The 21,449-nt window shown below is 66.7% G+C and overlaps 1 protein-coding gene across 1 annotated transcript in view; it reads left to right on the top strand.

Moving 5' to 3' along the window:
* CROCC2 (ciliary rootlet coiled-coil, rootletin family member 2) overlaps window positions 1–21,449 on the top strand; it is an 83,075-nt gene that overhangs the window by 46,599 nt on the left and 15,027 nt on the right. Inside the window, exons 20-28 of the mRNA XM_066281150.1 lie at window positions 1,568–1,681; window positions 7,257–7,400; window positions 11,178–11,395; window positions 11,788–11,947; window positions 12,830–12,997; window positions 15,273–15,609; window positions 15,823–16,004; window positions 16,480–16,600; window positions 17,217–17,329. Coding sequence (XP_066137247.1) covers window positions 1,568–1,681; window positions 7,257–7,400; window positions 11,178–11,395; window positions 11,788–11,947; window positions 12,830–12,997; window positions 15,273–15,609; window positions 15,823–16,004; window positions 16,480–16,600; window positions 17,217–17,329 — 1,557 coding nt within the window. The remainder of the gene's footprint in view (window positions 1–1,567; window positions 1,682–7,256; window positions 7,401–11,177; window positions 11,396–11,787; window positions 11,948–12,829; window positions 12,998–15,272; window positions 15,610–15,822; window positions 16,005–16,479; window positions 16,601–17,216; window positions 17,330–21,449) is intronic.

Below are 21,449 nucleotides of genomic sequence, written 5' to 3'. Positions count from 1 at the left end.
CAGGGATAGGACCGTAAAGGAGGAACAGGACGCAGCGGGCACAGAGGGACGGCGCCCGGGGTCTCTGGGGAAGGCACGAGGGTCTGTGCAGAACACCTCGAGCTCCACAGTTCACCGGAGTGACTCACAGAACTCAAGAGAGTGGTCCAGTGACCAGACTACCTCAGTGCAGTTAACTGTCAAGGACACAAGTCAGGGCCAGCCCAGTAAGGAGACCCGTGGGACGAGGTCCCTCCCCCTGGCATCAGGGCACGTCTGTCACCTCTGGCAGGCACAGCAGTAGGCACCAGGGTGTGCAGTGGGGTCCTCACATGGGTGGGGCTGATGGGACCGCTGACCAGGTGGTGGAGCTCAGCTCCTCCCCCTCCCCCCAAGTCCGGGAGGTCTCAGCCGCCCATAGCCCCATGCTCCTCCGATCCACGGCTGGTGGGGCATGGCCACCCCTCCCCAAACAATGTCAGGCAGCCATGAGTCACCTCTCAGAGTCAGTTCAGGTGTGGTCCCAGCGGCCAGGAGTAACAAAGACATTCCTCGTTCTTGGGGAGTTCCAAGGGTTTAAAGGCTCCTCCCAGGACACAGAAACAAACAAACACAAAACAAGCCGATTCTTTATTATGAGACAGAGGCTGCTGTGCCCAGAAGAGTAGACAGATCTGTGTGTAACACACGGAGTCTGAGTGTGACACGCACGGGCGTGTGGCAGGCCTTCCGCCGCTCGGGACCGACTGTGCTGGGGTCTTCCCGCCCCTGCGTGCTCCTTCGGGGACGGGACGCACTCTGCACAGCTGCGTCACCACCTCGGGTGCTGGGGTCACGACTGCTTTGCTGGCCTCCCATCGGCGGACATCGGGGTCCTTCCCGGCTTGTTGCCGTGACGAACAACATGACAAACAATGACCGATGACCCCGAGCGGGTTGCCCGCACGTACACACACGTCCCCAGGTTGCCCGGAGTGGCCGGGGGCTCCAGAGAGCGTGCCCCCGTGCCTGTGAGAGTCACTGTCCCATTCCTTCCACTTCCTGCAGCCCTCTGGGGGCGGGGGCTCACCTGCAGCCCTCACCCTTGGTGACACGGAGCATTTTCAGAGGCTCAGAGGAGTGGTCCTCCCTGTAGGAAGCAGTGCCCGGAGGAGTTGGGAGGGGGGCTCCAGGGAGCAGGGGTCTGTGAAGCCCCTGCCCTATGCTGGGAGTGAGCAGGTAATGGACAGGTGCATGCTGGGAAGAAGGCGGGGCCCCAGTGAGGGGCACTGCCGAACACAGGCACGCAGGCTGGACCACGGCGGCCCCGGGCTCCGCCCAGCCACCCCCTCGGACGTGGCTGTCTCGGGGGCGCAGGGACGTGGAGCCGGGCCCACGCCGTGTCCCGCCCGGGCTCCGCCCAGCCACCCCCTCGGACGTGGCTGTCTCGGGGCGCAGGGACGTGGAGCCGGGCCCATGCCGTGTCCCGCCCTGGCTCTAGCACCCAGCACCCCCTCGGACGTGGCTGTCTCGGGGGCACAGGGACGTGGAGCCGGGCCCATGCCGTGTCCCGCCCTGGCTCTAGCACCCAGCACCCCTGTCACGCCAGGCCCTGTCTCTGAAAGAAGCTGAGAGCCGTCTGCTGCAGGACCGGCTCTCCGGGGCCTCGCGGGAGCTGGCACGTGTGCGGCAAGAGGCCCACAGCCGGCAGGAGCAAGCCGAGGTGAGCCCGGGCACCCCCTATCCGCCAGACGCCGGCACTGGCCACCTGCACTGTGTAGCAGGCGCTGGCAGACCCCCTGACGTGCCCTCCCTGCCTGGTCCCAGGGGTACCTTCCCCTCCGTCTTGGCCCCCTCGAGCCGCAGTTTCTCCTGGGTGGACCTCCAGGTCCCCTCCTGGGAGGGGGCACTGTCTTGCTGGGAAGGAAAGGCTGAGGGGTCAGTCCCTCCCCCAAGGCAGGCCAGGCAAAGGAGAGGGGTGGGGCTGGGCCACACGGAGTCAGCAGCAGAGGGGCAGGACCCAGGCCTGTGCCTCCCACCTGCCCTGCCATCTGTGCCCCTGAACACAACTGCAGGAAATCCTTCTGAACGAGAGACCAAACCGGGGTAGGCCAGCATCTGCCCGAGGCAGACCCTCCCCGGGAAGAACACCCACAGAGAATCCCCCAGAGCCTGACCCCAGAGGGCAGCCTCCTGCCCTCGACCACGGATGGACAGAGGCCCACGTGCGCGAGGGCAGCCGCTGCAGGCAGCCAGCTGGGGTCACCTGGGGCCACTGACTCCTCTTCGGGAGCCTGTGTCGGGGGGCAGGGCAGACAGCCTCTGGGGAGAGAGGGCAGCAACTCTGGGGCCCTGTGCCCCCACCCCACAGGCGGGATCGGGCACCACTGCGGGAGCTGCAGGGTGGCCTCTGCCCACTTACGGAGCGGGCAGTGCGGAGGCCAGGGCCTGCTCCCCGGAGGAGGAGGAAGAGGTGGTCAGAGCAAGGTGACAGGATACCAGCGGAGAGGGAGCCTGGAGGGTGCTGGCAGTTGGGGCCGGACAGCTGTCCTGGGGCGGGGGGCTGGCCCCGAGTGGACACAGGCTGCAGGGGTCCTCCAGGAAGTAGCTGTGGCGTGGTGGGGGGCTCTCTCAGTGAGTACACGGCTCTAATGCCGGCCGTGCCGCGTGGCTGTGCCGGGCCAGCTCCGTCTCCCCGGCTCTCACCTTGGTCCCTCTGGTCCTGGCCCCCCCAGGTCCCTGCCCCAGGGGCACAGTCAGAGGCTGGCTGCCCTGGGACAGAGGGAATGACGGGGAGCCCGTGAGCGAGGGCACGGACAAACACGGGGAGGGCACGGACAAACACGGGGAGGGCACGGACAAACACGGGGGGAGCACGGACAAACACGGGGAGGGCACGGACAAACACGGGGAGGGCACGGACACACAGGGAGAGGGCACGGACAAACACGGGGGGAGCACGGACAAACACGGGGAGGGCACGGACACACAGGGAGAGGGCACGGACAAACACGGGGAGGACACGGACAAACACGGGGGGAGCACGGACAAACACGGGGACTGCGCTGCCCGCCCGGGGCTCCCTTCTTCCTTCCTGAGCACAGCGGCAGGGGCCAGAGGCCTGGCTGGGGCGGCCATCCAGCTCACTGGACCTGTGGGGCAGGGGGCTGTGGGCTGGACAAGGGGGCTGCAGTTAGGAGCCGGCTGCCAGGGTGTTTCTGTCCCCCGCACCTCCTGATCGACAGGCGCCCGAAGCCAGTCGCTCTGCGCAGAGCAGGGGGAGGGGCCCCGGCATTCGGGAGAGCCTCACTCCCTGGAGCCACCCGGGGGTCTGTCCTGCCCCCAGGGCCGATGGCCCTTCCATGGGCCCAGCCAGGAGGGACATGGGGGGCCCGTGGGACATGGGGGGCCCGTGGGGTTGTGTCCTACTTCCTCCTCCCGCCCCAGCTGCTCTCTCGGCCCCTCTCCAGCAACAGGGGACCAAGAAAGCCCCCCCAGACCCCAAGAGCTCCCCATTTCCTCAGTTCTCAGGGGCTTGCTAGGGGCCCCCCACACTCTGGCTGAGTGTCCCCTGGGCTGGGGTTGGCCTGCCAGCCAGCAGGCTCTTCAAGGAGCTCATTAAGGTTTCTTTGCCACCCCAGCTTGGAAAGCGAAAATAAAGCCCACGGAGAGGGGAGGCGGGAGGAAGGCCAGCCAAGAGGCGCCAGTGTGGGTGATGTGAGAGCAGCCCCCCGCTCGGGCAGGAGCGCCTGGACACTGAGCCCCGTGGCCCACGGTCCTGAGGGGCTGGGCGCCCTGGCCCAGTCTCCCTGGGCGCCCACAGTCCTGGGTCACAGCAAGATGGACAGAGGAGGCTCCCTCCCCCAGGGCGAAAGGCGTGACCTGTTCGAGCCCAGCCACCTGTGCCCTGAGCAAGGAAGTGTGTGTGGGGGGGTGTGTCCCAGAGACGAGTATGGGGGCTCCTGCACCTCCCGGGAGCAGGAAGCCTGATGAGAAAACCCTCAGACCCCCCTGAGCCCCGGCACGGAGGCAGAGCTGAGCTTGGGCTAGGGGAGCAGGTGGCAACCTTGCTCTCGTACCAGGAGACGCGTCCTCCAGGTGCCCGTCCGTGAGCGCCAGGGAGGGACGTCTCGGGTGCTGGGGCCACAGGAGAGCGGACTCGGGCAGGCTGAGTCCTGAGCGCAGGTCTGAGCCACCTGAGAGTGACCTGTGGTCCCTGCAGGGTGTGTGCAGAGCCCTGTGGCCCTCGCCCAGGGGTGTCTGTGGGGACACAGACCCTGTAGAGCTGGAAGAGACTGTGGGTGTCCCTGAATCACACCTGCCCGTTTGCAAGCTCAGGAAGCTGAGGGCCAGGCTGTCAGAGGGGTTCCTGTGGACAGAGGCTTCCTGTGGGCAGAGGGGTCCCTGTGGTCCAGAGGGGTTCCTGTGGTCCAGAGGGGTTCCTGTGGTCAGAGGGGTTCCTGTGGACAGAGGGGTTCCTGTGGGCAGAGGGGTTCCTGTGGACCGAGGGGTTCCTGTGGTCAGGGGGTTCCTGTGGTCAGAGGGGTTCCTGTGGACAGAGGGGTCCCTGTGGGCAGAGGGGTCCCTGTGGTCCAGAGGGGTTCCTGTGGTCAGGGGGTTCCTGTAGTCAGAGGGGTTCCTGTGGACAGAGGGGTTCCTGTGGTCAGAGGGGTTCCTGTGGTCAGGGGGTTCCTGTAGTCAGAGGGGTTCCTGTGGACAGAGGGGTTCCTGTGGTCAGAGGGGTCCCTGTGGGCAGAGGGGTCCCTGTGGTCCAGAGGGGTTCCTGTGGTCAGAGGGGTTCCTGTGGACAGAGGGGTTCCTGTGGTCAGAGGGGTTCCTGTGGACAGAGGGGTTCCTGTGGTCAGAGGGGTTCCTGTGGTCAGAGGGGTTCCTGTGGGCAGAGGGGTTCCTGTGGTCAGAGGGGTTCCTGTGGACAGAGGGGTTCCTGTGGTCAGAGGGGTTCCTGTGGTCAGGGGGTTCCTGTGGTCAGAGGGGTTCCTGTGGACAGAGGGGTTCCTGTGGGCAGAGGGGTTCCTGTGGTCAGAGGGGTTCCTGTGGACTGAGGGGTTCCTGTGGTCAGAGGGGTTCCTGTGATCAGAGGGGTCCCTGTGGGCAGAGGGGTCCCTGTGGTCCAGAGGGGTTCCTGTGGTCAGAGGGGTTCCTGTGGGCAGAGGGGTTCCTGTGGTCAGAGGGGTTCCTGTGGGCAGAGGGGTTCCTGTGGTCAGAGGGGTTCCTGTGGGCAGAGGGGTTCCTGTGGGCAGAGGGGTTCCTGTGGTCAGAGGGGTTCCTGTGGACAGAGGGGTTCCTGTGGTCAGAGGGGTTCCTGTGATCAGAGGGGTTCCTGTGGTCAGAGGGGTTCCTGTGGGCAGAGGGGTTCCTGTGGGCAGAGGGGTTCCTGTGGTCAGAGGGGTTCCTGTGGACGGAGGGGTTCCTGTGGTCAGAGGGGTTCCTGTGATCAGAGGGGTTCCTGTGGTCAGAGGGGTTCCTGTGGACAGAGGGTTCCTGTGGACAGAGGGGTTCCTGTGGTCAGAGGGGTTCCTGTGGACAGAGGGGTTCCTGTGATCAGAGGGGTTCCTGTGATCAGAGGGGTTCCTGTGGGCAGAGGGGTTCCTGTGGTCAGAGGGGTTCCTGTGATCAGAGGGGTTCCTGTGGTCAGAGGGGTTCCTGTGGGCAGAGGGGTTCCTGTGGGCAGAGGGGTTCCTGTGATCAGAGGGGTTCCTGTGGTCAGAGGGGTTCCTGTGGGCAGAGGGGTTCCTGTGGACGAAGGGGTTCCTGTGGACGGAGGGGTTCCTGTGGTCGGAAGGGTTCCTGTGGACGGAGGGGTTCCTGTGGACGGAGGGGTTCCTGTGGACGGAGGGGTTCCTGTGGTCGGAAGGGTTCCTGTGGTCGGAGGGGTTCCTGTGGACGGAGGGGTTCCTGTGGACGGAGGGGTTCCTGTGGTCGGAGGGGTTCCTGTGGTCGGAGAGGTTCCTGTGGGCGGAGGGGTTCCTGTGGGCGGAGGGGTTCCTGTGATCGGAGGGGTTCCTGTGGTCAGAGGGGTTCCTGTGGGCAGAGGGGTTCCTGTGGACGGAGGGGTTCCTGTGGACGGAGGGGTTCCTGTGGGCGGAGGGGTTCCTGTGGTCGGAGGGGTTCCTGTGGGCGGAGGGGTTCCTGTGATCGGAGGGGTTCCTGTGGGCAGAGGGGTTCCTGTGGACAGAGGGGTTCCTGTGGGCAGAGGGGTTCCTGTGGACAGAGGGGTTCCTGTGGGCGGAGGGGTTCCTGTGATCGGAGGGGTTCCTGTGGACGGAGGGGTTCCTGTGATCGGAGGGGTTCCTGTGGGCGGAGGGGTTCCTGTGGGCGGAGGGGTTCCTGTGGGCGGAGGGGTTCCTGTGGACGGAGGGGTTCCTGTGGGCGGAGGGGTTCCTGTGGACGGAGGGGTTCCTGTGGGCGGAGGGGTTCCTGTGGTCGGAGGGGTTCCTGTGATCAGAGGGGTTTCTGTGGGCAGAGGGGTTCCTGTGGACAGAGGGGTTCCTGTGGTCAGAGGGGTTCCTGTGATCAGAGGGGTTCCTGTGGGCAGAGGGGTTCCTGTGGTCAGAGGGGTTCCTGTGGTCAGAGGGGTTCCTGTGGACAGAGGGGTTCCTGTGGTCACCTGGATTCCAAGCCCAGTCCTTGGACCCAGCTCTCTCCTCCGCCAGCCACTGCCACATCTGTGAGGAGGGTCCGGCCTTTGTTATCCTATACTGATGGGCAGGGGCCCCTGGGAAGCCTTCTCTGGGATGCCCCGGTCCAGGGTCCACAGGACTTGGGGTTCACCCCCTGTGCCCCACAAGCCCAAGAGGGCAGAGGTTTAGTCCCAAGCTCCTGGGTACAAACGCCATCCCCTGCCCGGCTGCCGGAGCCCAAGTCCAGTGTCACCGAGGGCAGCGTCTCCTCTCGTTTGACAGTGGTCATTCCTGGCCCCTTGGTGCTCAGCCAGGTGGCTCAACAGCAATGCTTCAGGCGGGAAAGGACAGCCTGGGGGCCCCAGAGGGCAGGGGTCAGCTCTCCCCATGGGGACTCCCTTCTGGGGCCTAGGCCCCCGTCCTGCACCGCTGTGCCTCCTGGGGACCTGGCCTTGGTGGCACTGGCCGTGGTCAGGGCGAGAAGCTTCCCCCGGAGCTCCAGGCCCGGCTCTGCCCACCTCCGCCTGCCCGAGGCCCAAGCGGGAGGCCCTTCTGGTCCCAGGACCTTGTGTGACCGCCCTGTGGCCCTGAGCAGACCACCGGGTGCCCGCGCCATGGTGGCCCCCTGACGCCTCAGCGGGTGCTGCCGCCCCCCAGGCCACAGTCAGCGCCACCGCGGCGGAGCTGAGGGCCCTGCAGGCCCAGTTTGAGGACGCCATCGCGGCCCATCAGAGGGAGACCGCGGCTTTGAACGAGAGTCTCCGGGAGATGGCGGCAGAGCGGAGCCATGCGGGCAGAGAGGTGAGGGGCCGCCAGGTGGGGGAGCCCCGAGGGGCCCTGGGGTAGGGGGTAGGGAAGGCAGGTGTGACCTGGGGGTGGGGAGGAGGAAGCCTGGAGACCCCTCCACCCGAGGGGCCCGGGCAGCAGGAGGCACAGGCCCCGTGGGACTGGGGTGCAGTGGCCGTGAGGCCGCCCTGGGGGCCCCTGGAGCAGCCGGGCCTGGGTGCGGGCGGGGTGACCCTGCCTGGGCCTGACGTGGGCCTGCCATGGTGCCCTGGGCGGGGACGTCGCGGGCAGGGTGAGCGGGCGAGGCCCGGTGAGGCGGGTGGGCGGGCAGGCCTGGGAGGTGTTCCTGAGGTGGGTTTGACAGCACTCGGGGGCGCCGGCCTGCGGGAGGGGGGGCAGGAGGGCGCGGCACTGGGGGCAGGGCGGCCGGCGCCCAGGTGGGGCGGCAGGGGCGGAGTGGCTCGTGCCCCGGGGCAGTGCGCCAAGGCGGGCGGGTGCTGCTGACCGCTCAGCACAGGCTGGAGGCTGCCGTGGAGGGGGGAGAGGGGCTCGCCCTCCCCCGGCACCAGCACTGAGGGGCAGGCGGGGTGGACGGAGGAGGAGAGCGTGATTTAACATGACAGGCTGTTTACTTTGGCCCCCAAAGAGAAAGGTCTCCTTTCAACAGATTTCAAAGTCAGGCCGGTCAGCGACCACACGGGGAAGCGAAACGAGATTCTAGAGCTGGGGGCAGCGGGGGAGGAGCTGGGGGAGGCACAAGTTCAGGTTCTCGAAGAGGGGCCCCCAGAAAGGGGCGGGTGGGGAGCCCGGGGCGAGGGGGGCAGGAGGATCTCAGAAGCGCCCTCACAGGCGCCAGGCTGGCCAGAGTCGCCATGGAAACCATAACATTTTCACGGCCCTTAAACTGGAGGCACGTCCAGGCCTCTGGCAGCCCTGCCTGAGTCCACAAGTGTGCTGTGTGCACACACATACACCCACTGCACAGCTCACACACATGCACCCCCACACATGCAGCACACACATACACCCACTGCACGGCTCACACACATGCATCCCCCACACATGCATCCCCCACATACATCCCCTGCACGGCTCACACACATGCATCCCCCACACATGCAGCACACACATAAACCCACTGCACGGCTCACACACATGCACCCCCACACATGCAGCACACACATACACCCACTGCACGGCTCACACACATGCATCCCCCACACATGCATCCCCCACACATGCAGCACACACATAAACCCACTGCACGGCTCACACACATGCATCCCCCACACATGCATCCCCCACATAAACCCACTGCACGGCTCACACACATGCATCCCCCACACATGCAGCACACACATAAACTCCCTGCACGGCTCACACACATGCACCCCCACACATGCAGCACACACATAAACCCCCTGCACGGCTCACACACATGCACCCCCACACATGCAGCACACACATAAACCCACTGCACGGCTCACACACATGCATCCCCCACACATTCAGCACACACATAAACCCACTGCACGGCTCACACACATGCACCCCCCCCACATGCAGCACACACATAAACCCACTGCACGGCTCACACACATGCACCCCCACACATGCAGCACACACATAAACCCACTGCACGGCTCACACACATGCACCCCCCACACATGCAGCACACACATAAACCCACTGCACGGCTCACACACATGCACCCCCCACACATGCAGCACACACATAAACCCACTGCACAGCTCACACACATGCACCCCCACACATGCAGCACACACATAAACCCACTGCACGGCTCACACACATGCACCCCCCCCACATGCAGCACACACATAAACCCCCTGCTTGGCTCACACACATGCACCCCACACACATGCATGCACATGCATACAGCGGTGTGTGGGCACAGCACGCCCACATGTCAACACATGCGGATGCCATGAAGGGCACACATGTGTGGAACAGGCAGCCTGCACTTGCTTGCACACTCATGCATCACAGCACACATGTTCACACTTGCACAGATATAACCACACGTTCACCAGGCCGCGTGCGTGCATGTGTGCACACACATGAACATGCCACACGCAGGCCAGAGCGCCTCCACACCCCTCCCCTCCTCCGCGCAGAGCTCTCCACCACCTCCTCCCTGCAGGAGATTTCAAAAGAGGCTGTTTATACAATTTCTAGTAAAGAAATAATTATTATAATCACATTAAGCGATTTGGCTGTAAAATTCCTGTAAAAGGGCCGGTTGTTCTCAGGAGGCAGAGGGGGTAGGGCGGGCCTGCATTTGTTTTGCTTGTTTTCATCCCGGTCCTGGGAAATGAAAACAACCTCTCCCTGATGGATCGGCCCTTTCGCTGGTCCTTGACCTTCTGGGTGGGTTTCTGCTGAGCTCAGCGGAAAATGCTCTGCACGCTTGTGGCTCCCACATGTGGGGGGCGGGAAGGGAGCGAGGGGGGGGCGGGCCCTTCCAAAAACAGAACAACAATAACAGCGGGTGGACGCGGGAGCCAGGCCGGCCAGGGGCCTGGACAGTGTCCCGCTGAAGCAGCCAGCAGCAGCGTGGGGCTTGCTCTTGGCCACCCGGTGCCTGGCCACGGCCCGGAGTCCCTGCGGCCTCCCCCCCCTTCTGGCATGTCCCCGCGGGTCGCCTCTGCCTCCTCCTCGGGGACACGCGAGTGGGAACGGAGTCTTCCCCAGAGCCTCCCGGTCAAGGTCACAGCCAGCCTGGGAGGCAGGAGACCAGGGGTCCTGGCCAAGCCCCCACCCTATGGCCTGGGCACTGAGGGCTGGGCGGCCCCTTCCCCCAGACCCTCCCAGTGGGGGCTGAGCCCAGGGTGCTTGTGCCCAGGGTAAAGAGGACCCCTGAACCCCACCCACGCTTGGGCATCGGCAGGCTCTGCCTGGAAGCCCCCGTGCAGGAGAGGATACAGGTCTCGGTCCCAGATCGTGTGTCCCACTCTGGGCCCAGAGCAGATGTCAGGGAGGAGGGCTCACACCTGCCCCTCCCTGGCTTAGCGCCCAGAGGTGTGGGCTAGACATGGCTCCCACCACACCCAGAGCCTCCCACCTCGGGCCTCCACTGCCTCTGCAGGCTCAGGAGGCCCACACTTTTGCGCTCTGTGCAGAGCACACAGAGAGAACTCTCTGCCTGGGCAACTGGTCAGCCTGGCCCAGATGGGCCCTAGTGCCAACAGAGGATTTCAAGGGTGCCACGGACCCACCCTCCCCCACTGCTTCTCACCCCAGTCAGAAAGCCCACTCCTGCAGCCATGCAGGGGTCAGGAGCCTGGGCCACTGACCCTGCTGCCCACACCAGGGTGACCGGTGACCCCAGGTCCCACGCTGTTATTGAAGGAGAGGCTTGGACTGAGGTCCCAACAGGTGATGGTGGCCCATCAGGCAGTGGTGGCTGGTCCTGGGTGGGGACAGTGCAGACACATGGACGGAGCTGTGTCCCACACAGGCCCTGCCAACCGGTGGCCCGTGACCCTGGAGTTCAGGGAGGGAGCATAGGGCAGGACCAGAGCCAGGAGGAGTCAGGGGGTCACCTGTCTGGACCCCCGTGAGCTGCCCGGCAGCCTCAGAGGCAGCAGGAGAGGGGACCCCAGGGCTGGCCAAGCCGGGTGCACAGGGCCAGGAGGACACCAGCACCTCAGACCAGGCCCGAGGCTGTGTGCTGTCCCCTGGAGCAGCAGGTCCACCTGCCTGTCCTGTAGCTCCTGACCCCCAGCCCCACCCGGCCCACGGGCCCTAGAGCTGATGCTCCTCGCCCAGGCCGAGCAGCTGTGGGCACAGCTGGAGGACACCCAGGAGGAGGTGGCCGCACTGCGCAGGGAGCTGCAGGGCGGCGAGGACAGTCGCCAGGGGCTGCGCAGGGAGGCCGTGGAGGCCCGCCGGGCGCTGGGGGACGAGGCCCTCGAGAAGGACACACTGCGGCGTTCCAACGCAGAGCTGCGGGCGGCCGTGCGCAGGGCCCAGCAGGAGGCGGCCAGGTACGGCGGCCACAGTGGGGCAGCCGCAGGGGCGTCCACCCCCACCCCCACCCAGCCACGGCAGGACAGTGGGTTCCTACTGGTCCAGGCCAGACGATGGCGGGTGGGTGCACCTAGGAGACCTGGGGTCATCGGTGGTCATGCGGGGGTCATCCAGGGCCCAGAAAGATCTGTCCCGGCTCCTCAGCCCGCGGGAAGTTCTTGTCCAGCAGGAGGTGGCTCAGGGCTGGAGGGGAGGGGTGGGAGGGGTCACTGTGCCCCAAAAGTGACAGGCAGCCCCAAGGAGGCGTGTCTCGCTAGAGCGAGGTGGACAGGGGAGGCCTGAGTGGTGACCAGGGGAGACGCCAGAGCCCCCGGGGGCTCCCCCGGCCCAGCCCATGACACTCGCTCAGTCTTCAGAGGTCCAAGGAGGAAAAGGAACACCAGGTGCTGGTTCTGGAGGAGGCCCGAGCTGCGGTTCAGAAGGAGGCTGGTGAGCTGCGGGCCAGCCTGCGGGAGGCAGAGCAGGCCCAGGTGGCCACCCGCAGGGAGCTCCAGGAGCTGCGTGGACAGGTGGGCAGACACCCTGGAGCCCGTCGCACACGCCGCCCCGGGGCCCCCGCCTCCCTGTCCCCCAGGGGACCCCCAGGAACCACCAGCCCAGGGCACCCCAGCCTCCCTGTCCCCCAGGAACCACCAGCCCAGGGCACCCCAGCCTCCCTGTCCCCCAGGAACCACCAGCCCAGGGCACCCCAGCCTCCCTGTCCCCCAGGAACCACCAGCCCAGGGCACCCCAGCCTCCCTGTCCCCCAGGGGACCCCCAGGAACCACCAGCCCAGGGCACCCCAGCCTCCCTGTCCCCCAGGAACCACCAGCCCAGGGCACCCCAGCCTCCCTGTCCCCCAGGGCACCCCAGCCTCCCTGTCCCCCAGGGCACCCCCAGCCTCCCTTTCCCCCAGGGCACCCCCAGGGACCACCAGCCCTGCTCACACTCACGGGGCCCCTCCTGGGTGGGGCAGTCCGGCAGGGTACAGATGACAGGCCTCACGCCTCACGGCTGTCGACAGCCATGCTGAGGCCCGGGAACCCTGAGGGTCAGGGGTCAGACCGGAAGGCCAGAGGGGCCGTGTGGCTCCATAGCGGGGCCTTGGTGGTGGGAGCTGGGCTCACCTGGAGGCACCAGGTGCTCTCACGAGTCCGGTGACCGATGCTGGCGGTCAGCAGGGGCCGCGGGCTGGTGTTGGGCTCTGAGCTCTGAGCTCCACAGGGTCCTGGCCCCGGGGGGGAGACTCCAGGTGCCCATGGATGTCTGAGGGGACTGCAGAGACCCCCATCCAGAGCTCAGCTTAGCCCGTGGGGGGCTGCCGGGAGGGAGGCTCTCTCCCTGGACACCTGAGCAGAGGCAGGGATGCAGGGGGTGGCCTGGGCCCCAGCAGCGGCACCCCACACCCCCAGGTGAAGGTGCTGCAGGCCGAGAACCAGAGGAAGAGCCAGGAGGTGGGCAAGCTGCAGGCCCGGTGCGCCCAGGACACACAGCGGCAGCGGCAGAGCCGGCAGGAGGCCCTGGGGCTGCAGAGGAGGGTGGCCGAGGTGCAGGCTGCCCGGGAGGGTGCCCAAAAGGAGGTAGAGGCCCGAGGGACCCCGGAGGAGGGGGCAGAGGCCCGAGGGACCCCGGGGGAGGAGGGGGCAGAGGCCCGAGGGACCCCGGGGGAGGGGGCAGAGGCCCGAGGGACCCCGGGGGAGGAGGGGGCAGAGGCCCGAGGGACCCCGGGGGAGGGTGCAGAGGCCCGAGGGACCCCGGGGGAGGAGGCAGAGGCCCGAGGGACCCAGGGGAGCAGGGGGCAGAGGCCCGAGGGACCCGGGGGAGCAGGGGGCAGAGGCCCGAGGGACCCGGGGGAGGAGGAGGCAGAGGCCCGAGGGACCCGGGGGAGCAGGGGGCAGAGGCCCGAGGGACCCGGGGGAGGAGGGGGCAGAGGCCCGAGGGACCCGGGGGAGGGGGCAGAGGCCCGAGGGACCCGGGGGAGGAGGGGGCAGAGGCCCGAGGGACCCGGGGGAGGAGGGGGCAGAGGCCCGAGGGACCCCGGGGGAGGGGGAAGAGGCCCGAGGGACCCGGGGGAGCAGGGGGCAGAGGCCCGAGGGACCCCAGGGGAGGAGGAGGCAGAGGTCCGAGGCTGCCCAGAACCTCTGGCCCCCGTATGACCACGTTTCAGTCAAGGACAGAGTCTCACCCAGGCAAGAGAGCTCTGAGCCCTGGGGCGGGCAGGAGGCCCCCCAGAAGAGCAATTCTGCATGCGCAGCAGGACTCTGAGCTCACACCTACCCCACACCTGCACACGCAACCCCCACGCCAGCTTGAAAGACGCTCTGTTCAGCCCCAGGCCCCGCCCCGGGTTCTGTGCTGTGCCGCCCACACCCAGGTGGCCCGGGACCCCACACACAGAGGGGGTCCCTGGGCCTTGGCCTGCGTGGGGGGGCCCCCCGGGGTTCAGACCCAGAGTTACGCGCAGAGTGACTGTCGTCATCAAGAGCCCGCCGTGCCCAGGAACGTGGGCTCACCTGCCGTAGGCTGTGTGACCCACGTGTGACCTCACAGCCCCTCATCTCCATCCCTGAATGGGGTCCTTATGCTGCGGCCACCCAGGGAGGGCGAGGAGAGGAGGCCCACCTGCCCAGAAACAGGCCCCGGCCCCAGGGCTTACAGGCTGGCGAGGGCTCCGAGGACCTGGGGCGGGGGCGGGGCTGCCGGGCGGGGCTCCCCCCCCCACTTCTCGCGGGCGGAGGCATCGCTGTTGACTGCCCTGTTCGCTGGCCTCCTGGGAATGGAGGGCTGGGGCACAGGCCACGGTCAGCCGCGGTCTGCAGCAGCAGGCAGGCAGCCTGACAGGACATGCGGGGAGGGCCCCCTCACCTGGGCTGAGCCACCCACCCAGGGAAGGGAGGGGCGGTGGCCCCGTGAGGATGAGGATGGGTGAGGAGAGGGGTTGCTGGGGCAACGGGGGGGGGGGAGGCTGCCAGGGGCTCGAGTAAAGCGAGAGGGAACCAGGGAGGCTCAGCCGGGGAGCTGGAAGGAGCCACCCAGGGCCTCCCTCGGGCTCTGTGGGCAGCAGGCCCCTTGGAAGCCTGTGGTGGGTGGTGGGCATCCTCAGGTCCCCCAGCCCTGGTTTCAGGGGGATACTGTCCCACCCTTTGCTGACACAGGCCGTGAGCAGTCAGACACACATGGGGCTGGCCGCAGGAGGGGCGGCCTGCGGCCATGGCCCTGGGTGGCCCAGCGTTTCATGAGGCTTCCAGTGGGGTTTCCGCTGCCTGCCAGGAGGGGCTGCATGGTCCTGGGCGCCCCTCCCTCGGGGCTCCGGAGCCCCCCTGCACACGCGGGCACCGAGCAGGTCCTCAGTCAGTGGTTTTTAACTGCTGGTCCACGAAGAGTTAACCACCCTGTTTTCTTGTTTTTTATTTTTATTTTTTTGAGAGAGAGACAGCAAGGGAGAGAAATGAGAAACATCAACTCGTAGTTGCGGCACCTTAGTTGTTCGTTGATGGCTTCTCATAAGTGCCCTGACCCGGGGGGCTCCAGCTGAGCCAGTGACCCCTTGCTCAGGCCAGCGACCTCGGGGTTTCAAATCCGGGTCCTCAGCGTCCCAGGTCGACGCTCTGTCCACGGCACCACCACCGTTCAGGGTCACCACCCTGATGTTATATGTGGATAGGTTAACCCTTTCCCAGACTGGCACGAGATTTCAGGCAGGGGGTCACCACTCTGCAGACCAGCAGTTGAAGGCTGGTCCTTGGTCATCCCGGCAGTGCTATGCCGAGGACGGACTGAGGCCAGAGGCCCAGGGCCAGTCTCAGCGTCCCCTTGGTGCCCAGCCTCAGCCCGGCACCCACGGCCCCACCGCAGGTCCTGAGGCTGCAGCGGACGCTGGCGGAGGCGGAGGCCCGAGGGGAGGCCCAGGAGCAGCAGCTGGAGGAGCGGCTCCACACCAGCCGGCGGGCGGAGCACACCCTCCGGGCCGAGCTGCAGCGGGCCAGCGGCGTGGCCGAGGGCCTCCGGGCTCGCCTGGACGGGGCCGGCCGCCGGGTCCACAGCCTGGAGCAGGAGCTGGCCCGGGCGGAGGGTGCCAGGCGGGAGGCCCAGGACCAGCTGGGCCGGCTGTGGTCCACGCTCCGCTGTGGGCTGGGGCTCCCAGCACCAAGCCCCCCTGCCTCCCCTGAGGGGCCCAGCTCCCCAACCAAAGGTTATTGTCCTCAGTGGCTTCAGGGGGGCTCCTCCCCAGCTCCTCCGCCCTCCCTGGGCCTCTGGCTCCTCATGGTGGGGGGTCTGGACCTGCCTCGCCGCCCCCAGTCCCCTGGCTCCCCATCGGTGGGGATAGCAGGGAGGGGGGGAGGACGGGGCCCTGGCGTGTGCCACAGAGTCCTCCCCACGCCCCTCAGGCCCTGCTGTTCCACAGGCCGGGGCGGCTCCCCAGGTTGCTCTGGGCGGCGCAGTGCCAGCCCCCCAGCCAGGACCCGCTCACCGCGCAGACGGCCCTCCCCTGCGCTGGGACAGCGTGGCCCAGGGGAGGATGTGACCTCCGTGGGGGACGCCCTGAGGGACTTGGTGCAGAAGCTGCAGGAGGCCCAGCAGGAGCGGGTAAGGGGGCAGGGGGGGGGCTGACCCTGGGGCTCCGGAAGACGGTGGGGGGCTGCTCACCCCCTGTGCTGTCCACCTGCCCCTGCAGAGTGTCCCCAGTGACCCCCACACAGGACCCAGCTCCCAGCACTGCTCACACGTGCTCCCCGTCCTGCTGTGCCAGGGTTCCCCCAGAGCGGCCTGCCCATGGTCAGGTGTCCCTTCCGAACTGCTACGTGCAAGGGGCTATGGGAAAGATGGATGTCACCAGCTGTGGCCTGAGGGTCCTACCTCCCAGCAATGCCAGCCCCATGCAGCTCCAGGGTCAGTTCCTGAAGGTCACCTTGAGCCCACAGGCAGGTGCCACCACCTGCCACCGCACGCCGCACACCCCAGATCTGGGCCACCATGCCCTCCCCGGGGCCTGTCCCGAGTGCCCACAGGCTGCCCACCAGCCCCCACCGCCTGTAGCCTGACCCCTCGGCCCCCTCCCCAGGACACCTGGCGCTCACAAGCGGCAAGCCTGTGCAGCCGGCTGAGAGAGGCAGAGAGTGAGCATGCCCGAGCCCAGAGCCATGTGGGGCAGCTGCAGGTGGCCCTGGCCCGGACGGAGGAAGGTGACCTCCCTTCCCCGCTCGCGTCTGGGGCTCCCCTAGGACACCCACTCGGGGCCACCCATGTGCAGCCCTGGGAGCGGCTCTAGCGTGGGCCATGGGGCAGCACCCACACCGGCACCCCTGGAGCTGGGAGGTGTGGCAGGCGGCATGTCCCCGGGGACCACGAGGGGCTCTCCTGTCACACCAGCCTCCTGCTCTTCCTACCCCGGGGCCTTTGCCTGAGCCGTGCCTGCCCTTGATGCCTTCTGCCCAGTCACAAGGCCCACGCCCCCAAAGGGTCGTCTCATGTCACCCCAGAACGGCTCCTTAGCCTGCTGGCCACCCCCCTGCATTTCTGCCCCCTGTCCCCATGAGAGGGGCACCCAGGAAGCTGGACCCAGGGCCTGAATGTCTGGCAGAACAGAAGGCCGGAGAGAAGGGTGGGCAGGGGAGGGCCCAGGGTCTCGTGGAGGACCTGGACTCCCGCCCCGCCCCGGAGACCTTGAGCTTGGAGGACGGCAGGAGCGGATTGCTGTCAGAGGCACCAGTCACTTAAACTCCCCGAGCCTCAGTCTCCCGGCCTGTGCCACAGCCCCGAGACTCGGGAGCCAAGGCGAGCCGCCTGCTTGCCCTGCAGGCTGGCGCAGCGCCCGGGCCACCAGGGCCCTGCAGGAGGAGGCGCTTCGGAAGCTGGAGGCGGAGCACCTGGCCGGAGCGCGGGCTGCAAGCCAGGAGAAGAGGCGGCTCCAGGTGGGGACCCCCACACCCAGGGCGGGGTGGGGGGCGCTGTTCTTAAAGGGAGGTCTCGGGTCCCTGCGGGCAGGTGGCCTCGAGGGGCACTGGGTCCCCACAGAGCTCAGCAGGGCCATCTGTGCAGAGCTGCCTTTGAGGTGGTCTTAGCCCTGACTTTACAGACTGGGGAAACTGAGTCCTGGGCAGAGAGTGACTGGGCCTGGGGGGCAGGGCTAGCAAGGGGCAGAGGCAGGGACAGATGCCCGGCCTCTCTCTGTGGCAGCCCAGCCTCGGGGCTCCCTGCAGGATCAAGTCTGCACTGCTGCGGAGCCACGGTTTATCCCATGTCGCTCACGTGCAGAAGGAGGCGACACAGGTTGGCCTCAGCGAATGTCCCCAGTGGGGCTCTGTGCTGTCATGTCAGGGTGGCTTGGGGTCTGCAGTTTCCAGGTGAGGAACCCAGGCCCGGAGAGGGGCCAGCCTAGGTGACGAGGGCTGGCCTGGGCCTCCCCCCTCACAGCCCAGGCCTGGAAAGCTGAACTCCTTGAGGACCTGGGGGTGTGCAGAGCAGCGTGGTGTAGGTGGGGGGAGCACTGGCCCTTGCGAGGCCCTGGCCCCCAGGTCTGGGGCCCACACTGGGACGAGGTCTATGCCGGCAGCAGAGCAGAGGGATAGAGCAGGACACGGGCAGAACACTGGCTCAGCCCCCGGAGTACAAGTCACTCCTCTCCCAGTGGCCTGTGGGGAGGCCCCCAGGTGAGTGAGGGGGCAGAGGGACAGCCTTGCAGGGGGGGCAGAGAGAGCACAGAGGAGCCCAGCCCCAAAGAGATTTGTGAGACGAAAGGTAAATCCTGTTTCAAGACCCCCTCCAGCCAGAGTGACTGGCTTGCTGGCTAGGAGTGTGTGTGTGTGTGAGTGTGTGTGTGTGCATGTATGTGTGAGTGTGCATGTGTGTGGGTGTGTGAGTGTGCATGTGCATGTGTGTGAGAGTGTGTGTATGTGTAAGTGTGAGTGTGTGAGTGTGAGTGTGTGTGTGAGTGCATGTGTGTGCATGTGAGTGTATGTGTGTGTGTGAGTGTGCATGTGCATGTGTGAGTGTATGTGTGTGAGTGTGTGTGTGTGTGCATGTGCGAGTGTGAGTGTGTGTGTGAGTGTATGTGTGAGAGTGTGTGTGAGTGTGCATGTGCATGTGTGAGTGTGTGAGAGTGTGTGCGAGTGTGAGTGTGTGAGTGTGTGTGCATGTGCGTGTGTGTGAGTGTGAGTGTGTGTGTGTGAGGGGGTCAGTCCCAGGGTCCAGGTGCTCAGCAGGGCGATGGCAGGACTCATGAGGTGTGGAGGTCAGGCACCAGGGCAGGCGGGATGGGGCCGTGGTCCATGTTACACATAATGCTCACACGTATGCTCACACGTATGTGCTCCTCGCACAGCTGGAAATAAAGTTGAACTAGGCCTGTTAACTCAGCCTTTGCACATACGGTGCAGTAATTCGGGCGCCCGCATTGGGTCCGTCCGCTGAGCTGGTCCACGCCCAGAGCGGGAGCCGAGTCTTCCCGCTGGGATTCTTTCTCTTGGCCACGGCGCCTTCACTCCCAAGGGTCTCTGACTTGTGGGTGCCACGCTCGCTCTCCGGGATTCAGCTCTTCGTGGCTGAGCTCTCCCAGGTCTGGGGGCCTCGCTACCGCACGACTGCCGTCTGTCCTGAATCCCCCACCCACCCCGCGGGCAGCACTCCTGCCCCTTCGCCGTCCAGCGTCGCCCGCCCGCCGCCTGCCTGCCCGCCTTCAGCCTCAGTCCCGAGGTCTCCGCCTTTCCTGGGGGACCTGCCTGGCTCCCAGGCTCCGGGGGGGGGGGCGCGTTCGCCCTGCTTTTCTTCGCTGGCAGGATGCTCTGCCTGTAAGTCTCCCCTGTGACCTTCCTTGTGTCCTTGACCGCAGGTGGTCCGCTCTGCCCTCCCCGCCCCTCCCCTCTGGGGCCCTCATCCCAGCCTCGTCCCTTCTCCCCGGCCTTGGGGACAGGGGTGGGGGGTGTTGTGGCACTAAGTGTGCTGGGGGGGGTACCGAGGGCAGCTGGGACCCCTTCCTGCATCCTGGCCTCCCCCTGGCTGCAGGGGGCTCTGTCCCTGTGCCCCGGGGGGATCCCCCTGCTCCAAGACCTGCCTGCCCCTCTCTTTCTGCCAAGTGCCAGCTGGGGTCTGGGTGAGCCTGACCCCGAGCCTGACGCCCCTGGTGTCTGCAGAGCCGGGGTCTTTAACCCCACGGCAGCCCACACGGGACGCACCGCTTCCCAATCTCAGAGGCCGAAGGAACCCCGTCTGTTAGGTTCCAGTCCGGCCGCAGGCCCACGGGGGTGGCTGGCTCTCTCCCAGGTCTGTCCCTCTGGGCAGGCTGGGCCACATCCTCACCGGAGGCCGGGAGAGGCCCCTTGCAGCTGGCTCAAGGTGTGGCAGGGTCCAGTTCCCTGTGGCTGAGGGGACCAAGGTCCCGTTTCCCAGTGGTCGGCTGAGGACGGAGCAGCTTCTGAAGGCTTCTCCCAGATCCCGGGGGGGGGTTCCCTCGCGGACCCTCTCTCAGAGCCCTGCAGCCCAGACCTCGGGGGCTACTAGGCCCCCCCGGAGGGTCTCCCACTGGTGAATTACTAGCCTTCCTTACATCTCCAAATCCTTTCGCCGAGTAATCCGACATAATCACAGCAGGACATCAGGGTCAAAGGTCAGGGCCATGGGTCACTGCCGGCCACACCCGGCTTCAGTGACTTGTTGCGCATGTCACCTGAATCCGTGAGCACACAGGTGTCCCAGGTTCTCCTCCTGTCTTTCCAGGAGGGGCCTGTTTTTCCTGAGATTTCAGGCCGTTTGTTTGCCCGCGGAACCTCAGTCACGGTTGGAGGTTGGATTCGACACGTGAGGGTGTCTCGTCCGTTACGGGAAGTGGAAGCCGGAACAAACGCTCATGTTGTCTCTGAAATTCCAGAACGTCGTCAACACGTTGACGCGTGTGGTTCCTCGGTTGTCAGTGCTTGAACTCGGCGAGCCCACCCGGAAATCTGTCTCAGTTCCTGCAGGTTCTTCTCACTCGGGAGAGCGCCTCCCCCCACGCGTCCCTGCGCCTCTGTCCTGAAGTGTCCTCCCCCAGCGCTGCTCTCTGGGCCCCCACGCGTCCCTGTGCCTCTGTCCTGAAGTGTCCTCCCCCCAGCGCTGCTCCCTGGGCCCCCACGCGTCCCTGTGCCTCTGTCCTGAAGTGTCCTCCCCCCACGCGTCCCTGCGCCTCTGTCCTGAAGTGTCCTCCCCCCAGCGCTGCTCCCTGGGCCCCCACGCGTCCCTGCGCCTCTGTCCTGAAGTGTCCTCCCCCCATGCGTCCCTGCGCCTCTGTCCTGAAGTGTCCTCCCCCAGCGCTGCTCTCTGGGCCCCCACGCGTCCCTGCGCCTCTGTCCTGAAGTGTCCTCCCCCCAGCGCTGCTCCCTGGGCCCCCACGCGTCCCTGCGCCTCTGTCCTGAAGTGTCCTCCCCCCAGCGCTGCTCCCTGGGCCCCCACGCGTCCCTGTGCCTCTGTCCTGAAGTGTCCTCCCCCCACGCGTCCCTGCGCCTCTGTCCTGAAGTGTCCTCCCCCCAGCGCTGCTCTCTGGGCCCCCACGCGTCCCTGTGCCTCTGTCCTGAAGTGTCCTCCCCCCAGCGCTGCTCCCTGGGCCCCCACGCGTCCCTGCGCCTCTGTCCTGAAGTGTCCTCCCCCCAGCGCTGCTCCCTGGGCCCCCACGCGTCCCTGCGCCTCTGTCCTGAAGTGTCCTCCCCCCACGCGTCCCTGCGCCTCTGTCCTGAAGTGTCCAGTCCTCCCCCCAGCGCTGCTCTCTGGGCCCCCACGCGTCCCTGCGCCTCTGTCCTGAAGTGTCCACCCCCAGCGCTGCTCTCTGGGCCCCCACGCGTCCCTGCGCCTCTGTCCTGAAGTGTCCTCCCCCCAGCGCTGCTCCCTGGGCCCCCACGCGTCCCTGCGCCTCTGTCCTGAAGTGTCCTCCCCCCAGCACTGCTCTCTGGGCCCCCACGCGTCCCTGCGCCTCTGTCCTGAAGTGTCCTCCCCCCAGCGCTGCTCTCTGGGCCCCCACGCGTCCCTGCGCCTCTGTCCTGAAGTGTCCTCCCCCCAGCGCTGCTC

This window comes from Saccopteryx bilineata, chromosome 5, assembly GCF_036850765.1.
Source record: "Saccopteryx bilineata isolate mSacBil1 chromosome 5, mSacBil1_pri_phased_curated, whole genome shotgun sequence".
NCBI classification, from domain to species: domain Eukaryota; kingdom Metazoa; phylum Chordata; class Mammalia; order Chiroptera; family Emballonuridae; genus Saccopteryx; species Saccopteryx bilineata.
Note: the sequence above shows the minus strand (reverse complement) of the source record. Positions and strands in the feature narration are given on the sequence as shown.